This window comes from Monodelphis domestica, chromosome 3, assembly GCF_027887165.1.
Source record: "Monodelphis domestica isolate mMonDom1 chromosome 3, mMonDom1.pri, whole genome shotgun sequence".
Lineage (NCBI taxonomy): Eukaryota > Metazoa > Chordata > Mammalia > Didelphimorphia > Didelphidae > Monodelphis > Monodelphis domestica.
The window spans coordinates 38,695,060-38,709,011 of record NC_077229.1 but is presented as its reverse complement, the minus strand read 5'-3'; the positions used below and the strand labels follow the sequence as shown (position 1 = coordinate 38,709,011).

General features: G+C 42.1%; 1 protein-coding gene across 1 annotated transcript; it reads right to left on the bottom strand.

Annotated features, from left to right (window-relative positions):
* Positions 1-7,875: 7,875 nt before the first annotated feature.
* On the bottom strand, positions 7,876-8,838 carry LOC100027547 (mas-related G-protein coupled receptor member X4-like). Its single transcript, XM_001377776.1, has one exon. It carries the CDS (start codon positions 8,836-8,838, stop codon positions 7,876-7,878), a length of 963 nt encoding a protein of 320 aa, XP_001377813.1.
* Between the last annotated feature and the right edge of the window lie 5,114 nt (positions 8,839-13,952).

The window sequence follows — 13,952 nt, the reverse complement described above, 5'->3', positions numbered from 1 at the left end:
GGACCTCAGATACTTCCCAGCTGTGTGACTCTGATAGACAGAAAACAGCTGTTTTTAAATCTCAGCAACAGGACTCTAAAGTCCTGGCTGGAAGAACTGTTTCTAAATATCCTTTCCCTTAAGGAACAACTTCCTGGATTAGAAAAAAAAAACCCCTGTGGAAAGTGTGTTGCTTTGCCCTGCTCCCCACGTGTTTTGTGAAATTACAAAATATACATATAAAAATGAGTACTACATTCTTTGACAATTATATGGCAGCTGAAGAAGTAGGGGCATTGAGGAATGAAGGATACCTCCAAATTTTTATATTAATAGGTACTGTCATTTTTGTACTCCTCAATACTATATTTAGAGATGAAAAAATAAAAAATATTGAGGATAAAATAGAAAAAATTGAGGATACAATAGAAAAAATTGAGGATAAAATAGGAAATATTGAGAATAAAATAGAAAAACTTGAGGATAAAATAGGAAATATTGAGAATAAAATAGGAAATATTGAGGATAAAATGGGAAATATGGAAGATAAAATAGGAAAAATTGAGGATAAAATGCAAGCCCAATTAGAAGATCTAAAAAGTTTCTTACAGGATCAATTGGCAAAAAACCACTCTACCAGAAACAGACCTGTTTCTGAACCTTTGAATGAGGAAATTTCCTTCCCTGAAATAGAGATGGAAAACACCTTCCCTATAGCCCAGTTAACAGACTGCTTCTCTCGTGTAGTGCAAATCTTGTCTGAATTTAATCCCCAAAACCCTTCCCCTGCAATCCCAGCTTCTCATGTTCCTTCTCCTACAGAAAACCAAATTCCAATGCAAGGGAGATCTTGTCCTCCTAGAGAAACCTGTCCTTGTCAAACTGACCCACAGGTGCAAAATTCAACTAGAGGCCTGTTTCCTCTAAGAGAAGTACCTGAAATAGGACGAAATGGGGATGTGGTGACTTTAAGACATAGGATACCTTTTACTCCCCAAGAAATAAATGAATTTACACGAAATATCCCCACATATGAACAAGATCCTTTTCTAGTAACAAAAAAGATGGGAGACATATTTTTTCAGTATAATCCGTCTTACAAGGACGTTGAGAGCTTACTACAGGCTTTTTTAAGTGAACGTGAAAAAAATAAAATAATTGCTCATGTCAACAAAACCCGGGGGCGTAATGCAGCACATTGGCCATCTCAGGATCCCGAATGGGACTATAATAATCCTGAGGACTATCTACAACTATACCGTTGTAGAGAGGCCATCCTCACGGCCATGAAGGAATGTGCGGACAGTACAGATAAGTGGATGGAACTGGAAAAAATTAAGCAAAAGGAAAACGAAACACCCTCCAGATTTATGGACAGAATTATCGAGTTTGGGGACAGATACTTAGATTGGGACTTAAATAAAGAGAATAGTTTAAGACAAGTTAGAAGAATCTTTGTAAACAATTCTTGCAAAGTAATTAAAAATTATTTTAAAACACAATGCCCAAGATGGTCAGATATGGACCTTGAAGAATTGCGAGAGCCTCCATTGACAGGGAAATTGATGAAGAGTGATTGGTAGATGTGAGGACTGAGGGGAGGCAACTTGGATGGTGTCCTTAAAGATAGGAGGGTCTGAAGAGAAGGGGGTGGAGTTTTTGAGCGGTGTGGTTCCTGGGCTCTGGGGAAGCTTGCTCTGAAGGAAGCTGAAGGTGGGGGCCTCTGAGACTGTTTCTCCATTTTGGACACGTGAGTAATAGGGACTGATCTCTTTTCTTTGCCCCAGCTATCTAAGGGCTTGGGCCTTTTGGCCCAGCCTAAACAGAAGGGGTATTTAAGCCCTATTCCCTTCTCTCCCCTTTCTCTCTCTATATATATCTCTAATTCCTTTCTTGCTCCTATTGTAATTAAACTCCAAAAAAGGCTGACGGCTGACTTGAGTTTTTCATTTAGGAATTACATAGCTGATTCCTTGGCGACCTTAAATTAATATATATCAGTCTTTTAAAGTGATTCCCTTGTAAAAAGGGAAAGATTTTAAATCCAAACAAAACTTAGAAAGAGTCACAAAATGAAAAATAAATAATTTCGGCTACATCAAATTAAAAAGGTTTTGTACAAACAAAACCAATGTAACTAAAATCAGAAGGGAAACAACAAATTGGGAAACAATCTTCATAAAAACCTCTGACAAAGTTTAATTACTCAAATTTACAAAGAGCTAAATCAATTGTACAAAAAGTCAAGCCATTCTTCAATTGATAAATGGGCAAGGGACATGAATAGGCAGTTTTCAGATAAAGAAATCAAAACTGTTAATAAGCACATGAAAAAGTGTTCTAAATCTCTCATAATCAGAGAGATGCAAATCAAAACAACTCTGAGGTATAACCTCACACCTAGCAGTAGGCTAACATGACAGCAAAGTAAAGTAATGAGCATTGGAGTGGATGTGGCAAAGTTGGGACATTAATTCATTGCTGGTGGAGTTGTGAACTGATCCAACCATTCTGGAGGGCAATTTGGAACTATGCCCAAAGGGCTACAAAAGAATGTCTACCCTTTGATCCAGCCAAAGCACTGCTGGGTCTGTACCCCAAAGAGACTCTAAGTAAAAAGACTTTGTTCAAGAATATTCATAGCTGCACTCTTTGTGGTGGCCAAAAAAATGGGAAAATGAGGGGATGCCCTTCAATTGGAGAATGTCTGAACAAATTGTGGTATATGTTGGTAATGGAATACTATTGTGCTAAAAGGAATAATAAGGTGGAAGAATACAAGTTAATCCTAAAATGCTGAGTCAAAGATTTTACTAGGCTATATGTTTTGGGGTTTCTAGATTCCAGGTCACCCTAGGGAACACATAATAGATCTATATTTAAATTAAAAAAATCAATTAAGGAAATGTCCCTCTCCACTTCTTCTATGTCCCCACTGGATACCACTGTGAAAGAAGAAAAACATAAAAACAAATCTTGTAACAGATTTACTCTCGCAAAACAAAAAAAAAAAGATCCTCTTTGAATTCATTACCTCCCTATCAGGATGTAGGCAATCCATGTCACCACTGATTCTCCAATATTTGATTCTTTGATTTTGGTTGTTTCCATTTAGTACCCTTTTAACATTTCCTTGGGATGCTTTTGTGAGATCTTTGCTTCTTCTAGGAACTTCCTGGTTACAGCCTTATCTGAGAATTGGATTTTTGCTTTCAATCTTTCTTATTTAAATGTATTTTGGTCCAAATGAAAAAAAAATTAATATTTCTTCACCCATCATGGTCTTTTCTGACAAAAGGAAGAAGAAATAAAAGATAAGAGGGAAGAAAGTGGTGTGAGCAGAATCAAGAGAATGTTATATACAATAACCACTATATCCTATGATGAACAACTGTGATAATTACTGTAATATCTATTCTTACCAATACAGTGATTTAAGAGTCTCCTGATGAAAAATACCCTCAGGCTCCAGAAAAAGATTTGATGGCATCTGAATACAGACAGAATAGTTGGAATTACATAAATGTCTTGCTTCCTCAATTTGGGGAAGGATCTCCTATCATGTAGCTTGTTCTTGTGGAGGATTTTCTTATATTTATCAAAGTGTTGATCACGTCACCTACTATGGGAGGAGCCAAGAAACAGAAATTCAATAGTAGAGCTTTACAATGTCATGACTGAGGAAAGTTGTATGCCGGGATTACTCCATCACACTCCCTTCCTCAATGACTCTTGATGCTGAGAGGGAAAGATGGAGGAAAACACTCATTGAGCTAATTTTCACATTATTTGGTGGGCAAGGCAATCAAGTCAGAGGTCTACAGATCCCATGTTGTAAAAACACACTCTTTTATAGTTTCATATCTGTTCTTTTTAAATTTAATTAATTTAGAATACTTTCCCATGGTGACATGATTCATGTTCTTTCCCTTCCCTCCTTGTGAAGTCAACAAGCAGTTCCACTGGGTTTTACCTCCATCATTGATCAAAACCTATTTCCATATTACTATTATTTACCATAGATATATTTGTCCTAATAGGACAGCTCCAAACCTCATGTCTGAGACATTCTTGATGCTCTCAATACCTTTCGAGACCTTTCTGGGCTCTAAAAACTTTTCTGATCTTCTTGGTGTCTGAGACCTTCTATGAATAATTTTAACATAAAAATATTATAATGCAAAGTGACATATTTCAGAATAATATAATCACAGACATGATTCTTAATCAGCTCCTAGTCTGGTACTTCACTCTTAATCTCACTGCATGCACAGACTCCTGCCTGGGTCCATGTTCTGACTATAATTCACCCATTTGGAGGTCTCAAATGAACGGGATTCTTAATACAAATGAGGTGCTGACTTAATTAGATTCCCTTCATGTAATGCTCATGACATGCCAGGACATAAGCTATGATGAGAGAAACTGAGGCTGCCCTGCCTCCATGTGGTGAATATGGGCCTGAAACGCCAGAGAAGAGAGTGAGGTCATTGTCCCTGGAGGATTGCAGTGTGAAATGGTTTGTACACTCTGGATGTTCCAGGAGAGATTATGATTTGGTGCACATGTGTGGGTGTGTGCTTATTATACGTATTATTTTGTTTGATATGTTCGCGTGTTTTTCTGTGCTGTGTTCATATATGTGTGTTGAGAATGAGTGTGTGAGATGGGTCACCCTTTCCTTTGTTTTGGCCTCAATAAGTCATATAACTCAATCTATCATGTGACACCCCTACAATCCGCCACCCCTCATATAGGGACCTCATCAGGAATTGAGTCTTGAAGAGTGAAAGATTGGAATAGAGGCAGTCAGAGACAAAGAAACACAGAAACATGCCCTAGAGAAACAGACAGAACCAGAGAGAGTCCTGAATTGACCTGGAGAGGCAGGGAAATATTGAGCTCAGCTTCTGTCATGGGAGTGAGAAGGGATTAAGAGTAGGGAAAGGAGAGGAGACATAGCTGAGGAAGATTCTCCTCTGGTTTGGGCAAGAGTAGAGAAGGAGGCCTCCCAGCCAAAATTGTGGATCAAGACTGAGGGATGAGAAAATGGGGGAGCAGGACCCATGGAACCTGGAGGAGTCTGATCTCCAAATCTATCATCTCTTTCACAATGATTAACAAGGGCAGGGCAGGGACACATAGGGCCTCAGAGGATGATTTTCTTCTGCCTCTACTTTCCCAGACAGGGTCAGTGGCATTCTTTGGAATAGGTCTCCTGTAGATTTGTGACACCAGATTTCTGGACCTCCTCCCAGCAAATCCTGCAGCCTCCAGCCACTAGGGGTTCCTGAATGCAGGCAGCACTGTTTCTGGAGTCAAGAAGACCTGAGTTCAAATCCAGTTTCAGACACCAGATTTGGGACCATGAGGAAATCCCTGAATCCCCAATCTGACTCCATCTCCTGAAGTATAAATTAGGAACCATGAGAGTACCTACTTCCCAGGGATATGTTGAGGATTCAATGATATATATGAAAAGCCTTAGCAAAGCACCTGGCATATAGTAGGCAGTTAATAAATGTTTGTTCATTATAGTTCAAAGCCAAAGAATCACCATAAGGGATGGGGAAGGATCTTGTCTCCTCTCCTAGAAAGGTGAGAGGGGGACTCCTGCCCTCTGCTGCAGTGGTGGAAGGGGGGGGTCATTTCATGGGCTCCCTTGTCTGAGCATCTTGTTCTTATCCTCAGGATAATTTATCCAGAGCCTTGGGGTGGGAAGTGTCCCTCACCCCATCCCAGTAGGTTTCTCTTTTTGAGGGCTTGGTTACATCTGTCAAAGTGTTGATCACATCACCTACTGTGGGAGGAGGCAAGGAAACAGACAATCAATAGTAGAGCTTTACAGTGTCATTACTGAGGAAAGTTGGGGGCCAGGATTTCTCCATCCCACTCCCTTCCTCAATGACGCTTGATGCTGAAAGGAAAAAAATGGAGGAAAGCCCTCCTTGAGCTAAGTCTGACTTAATTGGTGGATGAGGCAAACAAGTCAGAAGTCTACAGATCCCATGTTGTAAAATTCACACTCTTTCATAGTTTCATATCTGTTCTATTTAAATATTTATTTAGTTAATTTAGAATATTTTCCATGGTGACATGATTCATGTTCTTTCCCTCCCCTTCAAGTGAAGCTGATGAGCAATTCCACAGGCTTTTACATGTGTCACTGACCAAAACCTATTTCCATAGTACTAATATATGCCATAGACAAACATGTCCTAATAGGACAGCCCCAAACCTCATTTCTGAGACATTCTCGATGTCCTCAATACCTTTCTAGACTTTTCTGGGCTCTGAGACCTTTTCAGAACTTCTCGGTCTCAGAGACCTTCTTCTATGAATCAGTTTAACATAAAGAATATTATAATGCACAGTCACACACTTTGGAATAATACAGGCACTCACATGATTCTTAATCAGCTCCCAGTCTGGGACTTCACTCTTGATCTCACTGCATGCACAGACTCCTGCCTGGGTCCATGTTCTGACTATAATTCACACATTTGAAGGTATCACATGAAGGAGATTCTTCAGCTAATACAAATCAGGGGCTGCTTACTTAGATTTCCTTCATGTAAGGCTCATGACATGCCTGGACATAAGCAACAATTAGGGAAGCTGAGGCTGCCCTGCCTCCATGAGGTGAATATGGGCCTGAAACCCCAGAGAAGAGTGTGAGGTCACTGTCCCTGGAGGATCCCAGTGTGAACTGGATTGTACACTCTGGGTGTTCCACAAGAGATTATGATTTGGTGTATATGTGTGTGTGCAATCATTTGTGTTGTCTTGTACGATATGTTCATGTGTGTTTTTCTGTGCTTTCTTCATATATGGCTGTTGAGAATGTGTGTGTGAGATGGGTCACCCTTTCCCTTGTTTTGGCCTCAATAAGTTTTATAATTGAATCTGTCATGTGACACCCCAACAATACCCCCCCCCATTTAGGCACCTCATCAGGAACTGAGTCATGAAGAGGGCAAGACTGGAATAGAGGCAGTCAAAGTCAAAGAAACACAGAAACAGGGAGAGAAACTGAGACTCAGAGGAGCAGATAGAGAACCAGGGAGAGTCCTGAGCCCCAACCTTGACCTGGAGACACAGGGAAATATTGAGCTCAGCTTCTGTGATGGGGGTGAGAAGGGAGCAAGAGTAGGGGAAGGAGAGGAGACAGAGCTGAGGAAAATCCTCCTCTGGTTTGGGCAAGAGGAGAGAAGGAGGCCTCCCAGGCAATGTTGTGGATCAAGCCTGAAGGAAGACAAAGTGGGGGAGCATGAGCCATGGAACCTGGAGGAATCTGATGCCAACTCTATGCCCTCTTTCACAATGATTAACAAGGGCAGGGCAGGGAGACATGGGGTCTTAGAGGGTGATTTCCTCTTCCTCTACTTTCTCAGACAGAGTCAGTGGCATTTGTTGGAATAACTTTCCTGCAGATTTGTGACACCAGATTCCTGGATCTCCTCCCAGCAAATCCGGGATCCTCCAGCCAATAGGGGTGCCTGAATGCAGGCAGCATTGGTCCTGGAATCAGGGAGACCTGAGTTCAAATCCAGTTTCAGACATCAGCTTTGGGACCATGAGCACATCCCTGAACCCCCAGTCTGACTCAGTTTCCTGAACCATAAAGTGGGGTTCATGAGATTATCTCACTACCAGGGATATGGTGAGGATTCAGTGAGATATTTGTGCAGCCCTTAGCAAAGCACCTGGCATATAGTAGGCAGTTAATAAATGCTTGTTCCTTACAGTTCAAACCCCAAGAACCACCATAAGGGATGGGGAGGGATCTTGTCTCCTCTCCTAGAAAGGTGAGAGGGGGCTCCTGCCCTCTGCAGGGGCGGGGGAAGGGGGAGGTCATTGCATGGGCTCCCTTGACTGAGAATCTTGTTCTCATCCTCAGGATAATTTATCCACAGTGTTGGGGTGGGACGTGCCCCTCCCCCCATCCCCTCCCACCTGCTCCTCCCCCAGGGCCCTCTGCAGGACCACCCTGAGCGGCTCCCTCCCTCTTCTACACCATTGGCTGCCCAGGAAGAAGTAAATGAAAGGGTTTGCGCTGCTGTTCACACAGGCCAGGAGCCTGGTGAGCCCAAAAGGAATTACATAGAAGCCATATAAAAACCGAACTGCATCAACAATGCCCCAGGGCAGGCCGCAGAGCAGGAACACGAGGACTGTGAGCAGCACCAGGAGGTAGAGCCTGGGTGGGCGCCTGCGCTGGGAGCTGCACTGGACCCTCAGCACCAGCGTCAGGCTGGACACGCCCAGCACACAGGTGAGGAGGAGGAACCAAACAAACTGGACAAAAGGCAGGAAGGAGTAGAAATAATTGTAGAATTGGTCCTTGTTAAGGAAATAAAGAGCCACAAGTACTCCCCAGAACAGGCCCTGCAGAGCCCATAGGATGGAGCACACAGCCACAGACGTGTGCTTGGGCCGGTGACATCTGTACCAGAGGGGGAAGAGCACAGAGAGACAGCGCTCGGTGCTGATTGCAGCCAGCAGGCTCAGACCCACACGGTAGGACAGACCTAGGAGGCAGAGCCACAGCAGCATCAGGATGACAAAGTCAAAATCTCCAACAATTCTCCACATGCACAACACAAAGTAGCTACCAAGGAAGAGGGCGTCGGCCGCGGCCAGGTTGAGGATGTAGACAGAGAAGGGGCTCCTCCGGGTGCGGAAGCCCAGCAGCCACAGGACGATGCTGTTCCCCACCAGCCCGACCAGGGCAATGACCAGAGAGAGAATCTCTGCCCAGTAGCGTAAGATAAATTCTCCAGCTGCCTCAGCTGTACTCGTCTGCACTGTGGTGTCCAGAAAAGATTCCAGCTGCTCAGCTGGGGGAGACTCAGCCATGGTAGGTGGTTCCAGCCTCAGAAAGCTCAGCTCCTCTCAGTTGCCCTGGAGACACCAAGACAGGGAAGTGGGTGAGAGACTGTTCCAGAGTTATCAATGCTAAGATGGAAGATATAGTTCTCTATTTTTAAAAAGGAAGAGAGGAAGCAGCTGGGTGGCTCAGTGGATGGAGAGCCAGGCCGAGAGATGGGAGGTCCTGGGTTCAAATGTGGCCTCTGATACTTTCTAGCTGGGTGATCCTAGGCAAGTCACTTAACCCCTATGGCCTAGCCCTCACCACTATTCTATGTTGGAATTGATACACAGTATTGATACTAAGGCAAAAGGTGAAGGTTAAAAAAAAGAAAAACATCTTCTTTCTTAGAATTGATATTAAGTATTATTGTGAAGGCAGAAAATCAGTCATGGCTAAGCCATTGGGGTTGTGACTTGTCCAGGGTCACACAGCTTAGAACTGTCTGAGGCCAGATTTGAATGCTTTTATTCCTGCCTCCTGACCTGGCACTCTGTCCACTGTGCTTCCTAGCTCCCCAAGGGATTCTTTTTTTTTTTAAACCCTTACCTTCCGTCTTGGAGTCAATACTGTGTATTGGCTCCAAGGCAGAAGAGTGGTAAGGGCTAGGCAATGGGGGTCAAGTGACTTGCCCAGGGTCACCCAGCTGGGAAGTGTCTGAGGCCATATTTGAACCCAGGACCTCCTATCTCTAGGCCTGGCTCTCAATGAAGTGAACATCTCAACTGCCCCCAAGGAGTTACTTTTTGAACACTGTTAAGGGTTAACTGAGAGATTTGATTCTCTCCTGGACAGAAGCTGAGGCCCTTTAATGTCTCCTTAAATGTTATCTCTTTTTGTGAATCTTCTCATTCTTCTGCCTGCCTGCTCATTTTTTACTGATTTCCCAATCTGAAGATCATGTGTTAGAACACAATCAGTGCATGATGTAGAAAACAACAGAAAATATCCTACCTCATCCCCCACATCTACTATCGAGAGCAGGAGAAGGAGCTGAGCCAATCTCTTGCAGGGTTCAGTGTACAGAAGCCTGGATCTTCCCAACTTTTGTTTCAGTTTTTAGACTTCAAAGATGGTTCCAGTTTCTGTTGTTCTCTTTAGAATGTTGCCTCTTGAGGGCAGCTGGGTAGCTCAGTGGATTGAGAATCAGACCAAGAGACTAGAGGTCCTATGTTCAAATCTGGCCTCAGACACTTCCCCTCTGTGTGACCCTGGGCAAGTCACTTGACCCCCATTGCCTAGCCCTTACCACTCTTCTGCCTTAGGGTCAATATACAGTATTGACTCCAAGACAGAAGGTAAGGGTTTAAAAAAAAGTAGAATGTTGCCTCCTTTCCCATCACTGTTTCACCTGAATTGTTCATGCTCAATGTGCCTTATTTTAAACTCTAAAAATAAATAACAAAGTTCCTAGGCAAGAGACACCACAAGTGCTCTTCAATGGATACTTCCTACAAAGCTGATGTCAAAAGATAAATAATGATATTTTTTATGTCTGAGATCTAAGGTTTGAAATAATGTAACAGGGCTATCAGTCATATGAATCTTCATCTTAAAAAGAAAGTTTAAAATGATTTGCTATAGTAGAAATGAACCCTCTTGTGCTCACACCCACCCCTTCAAGGATCACACATCTTCCCATACATGTGTTACTGTCTACTTTTCTCCCTTTTGACTTGCCCCTTCTTACTTGCCCTCAACTTAGCTGTTCTAACTGGGTGAGCCTCACTGCTTAATGCATTCAATATCTGAGGGAAGTCGAGGCAGACATTTAGAGGATCTTGGCTGGAAAACCTGTGAGGAAGAACATTTCCCAATTGGGGGCTGAAGGCTCTGATGTCCTCCATCTATTCAGAAAGCCCTGAATCATGTGAAGGTGCTTCTCTGCTCCCCGCATGACTTCCAATGCTCACTCTTGTCAATGATACAATTCTCTGTATATTCACACAGCATTTGCAAACTCATTCAATTTATATTGATTCCTAAAGGAGAGCTTGAGATATTTTGCCTCTTCATGTGACCACTATTCTTGAAAGTCGGTTTGGTAAACCTCATCAGACTGGCGATTCCTGGGCTCTACAGAGAAGACCAATTAGTTCAGGAAGTTGTGAGGTACTTTAGACTAATAGATTTTCCTGCTTCATATGCTTGCCGATCTGTCTCTTAATTTAAATGTCAGTCTTCTCTTTCCATTAAGTAGTATGTCCTGATAGACAACCACAATTTTACTTTAGTAAATTATAGCCATTCCTCTTGAGCTACCTACTGGGGTCAAGAAGATCAAAACAAATCCCTCTTCTAATTGACAGCCTTTTGAATATTGCAGGATAGAACTGTCTTACAATACAAAAGTAATACTTTATGACAATATAATTCCTATTTACAACTTTGAAAGATACACAATTATTGTTACAGAAGGAGTCTAAGTGTATTGATCATCATTCATCTCCTCTGAGGTCCATTCCAATTTCTATTCTATGATCCTGAGATTGTTAGCTTCTCATGTGTGACTAATCCCTTCCCCACCATGAAATTAGGGAGGCCAAAGAGATCCTGGTAGGATCTGTAAGATATAAAAGAGATTTCTTGATTGTGTGAAAATGTTACTGAACTCTTTGCTAACTGAAAGCCTTTTTAATTCTCAGAAGGCGGAGTGGTTAGTGTTAACCTGATTCATGAAATGAGCAAAAGAGACAGCAATCAGATTCATATTTTTTCTACACATAATAAAATCTGCCTGGTTACCAAATTATTCAGCTTTAAGTATGTGCTGAGAGTAATTATTTTTGTTAACCCTTTCCTTCAATCTTAGAATCTTGGAATCAATACCATGTATTGGTTCCAAGGCAGAAGAATGGTAAGTGCTAGGCAATGGGCTGAAGTGACTTGCCCAGAGGCAAACAGCTAGGAAGTGTCGGAGACAAGATTTGAATCTATGACCTCCCATTTCTGGGCCTGGCTCTCAATCCACTAAGTCACCCAGCTGCCCTTGAAAGTAATTTTTTTTTTTGCCACCACTCCATTCAAAATGAATATGTCTTGTCATATTACACACAAAGAGAAGGAAGGGACAACTGGAAGAGGACACAAAGAAGGCAATAGAAAAGGAAAGGATGCTGGGATAAGGGAATGAGAACATAACAGAAGTATTCATTCCTCAACTATTCCCTCAAAATTGTCCACCTGGGATTCCAAACTCTGTCACATACCACAATCCCCAAAGATGACAAGAATTTCCTTCTACTTCCTTCTTCCCCATTTTATCAAGGACAGAAGGAATAGGTTAATTCTCAAGCAAAGACGGGGCCTTGAGGAGACTTACCTGGAGAAGTTTTTTGCATGGATCTGGGTTGTGAGAAGCTCTGAATGGAAATTTAGGGTACAGCAAGTGAGATCAAGATCTTAAATAAGTCCTTGTACTTTGTGGTTTTGTAGAACTGCTCAATCAGAGCACAGAAGTATTAAAATATTCTCTTAGGGGAATTATCTCAGCATCAACTCATGATTCTACTTATATTGCTCTTCCTCTGATGCTTTGTGATCTGCCCAATTCTAATCCATATGTCCACACAGGCTAAGATCTTAAGTTCTCAGACAAGAGTTTAAATAATTCCAGCTCTATGTAATGAAGAGTATTTCTCTCAGAGTCCCCGGCTTCAGGTGAGATTCTGCCTTGGAAGGAAGATTTGGATCAGATGAGGGAAGAGGCTACTAAGAACCTAGATGATGGCAGGTAGCAAGAGTCTCATTCCTGACACCCCTTTTGTTTCCTAAACCTCATTCTGGCATACACTCATTATTTTGGGTTCCTTCCCCTATCTGATTGCTCTGGCCTTCATCGCAACAGCTGTTTCTGGAAAATAGTGATCCCTAATTATCATTTCATCCCTTTTCATAGTATATTGTTGATGTGGCTCTGTTTGCATGTATTTATGTGTACTGAACTGAAAGTCCTCTATAAGTCAATAATATAGAATGACTATTCATCATACAGAAAGAATTTTATTTGGTGAATCTGTTTAATATCTTGATCTCTGTGCTGGTCACTGGGATCCTGGAGTTGTTAACCCATTGCCTCAATCCTGGTATGCCAGAGGAGATTATCTCCTCAGTAGTCATCAGTCAATGGGAGCAGCTAAAGCCATTCATATGCAGCCATGGAGCATCCAAAGGGAAGCAGATTTCCTTATGGCAGTTAGAAAGCAAACTTCCACTTGAGTTGAAAGTATCTCTGCTTCTACTCATTACCCTTATTTCCCTTTAGAAGAATCCATCACCTTTTCTCTCTTCCTTCTTAGTCCATTGAATGGCTGCCCAGGGACAGAGAATGGGGAAAGAGATGTTCTTGCAACATGGTCTCCTGCTGCAATTTTGATACAAGTTGTGGGCAAAGCAGGCTGCCACCAAGATGAGAAGAAAAGGAAGAAAATGCGAAAGAGCAGCAATAGGGAGCCAGTGAGACGTGTCTGAAATTGTTCCATAGAAACTCTTTATGTAACTTGCCCCTCCCTCATTTTAGATCCCTCAAATACTTTGTTTTTGTTATTGTGTAGTTGAGCCTCATTCCGCTTTCAAGAGAGACCCAGAAGGGTCTTGTAAACCTTAAAATTCCTTAGACTTATAAATGTTGGAAATTTCACCATTGGGATATTTCATACTTGGAAAATTTCTTACTGATAGTCTATTGGAATGGGAACCCCATTGGCATGGGAGGTTCCTTCTCTTCCCTTCTTCAGATTACTTTAGGACAGAAACCTTTGGCTGAACAATGGAAAGGACTTTGACTTATGCTTAAGCATAGAACAGGAATTTCTTTGAGTCATGATTGATTTTAGAATTGATACAATGGAGATACTTGGAATCAATCTCCACCCTATTCAGTCCTAACAGGATTGAGTAAGGGCTGCAGCCTAGATCAAAATTTAATTATTCCAATCTCTACCCTACTCAGGTTAACAGGATTTAGAAAGGGCTGTAGCAAAGGATCAAAGATTTAATTATTTGAAAATATGACCTTCAACAGACATGTGCAAAAGCCAGAGACCTCTGGGCGGTCCTGGGTTTAAGCTAGAGCTTCCATTGGCACAGGGAAATTGATGGA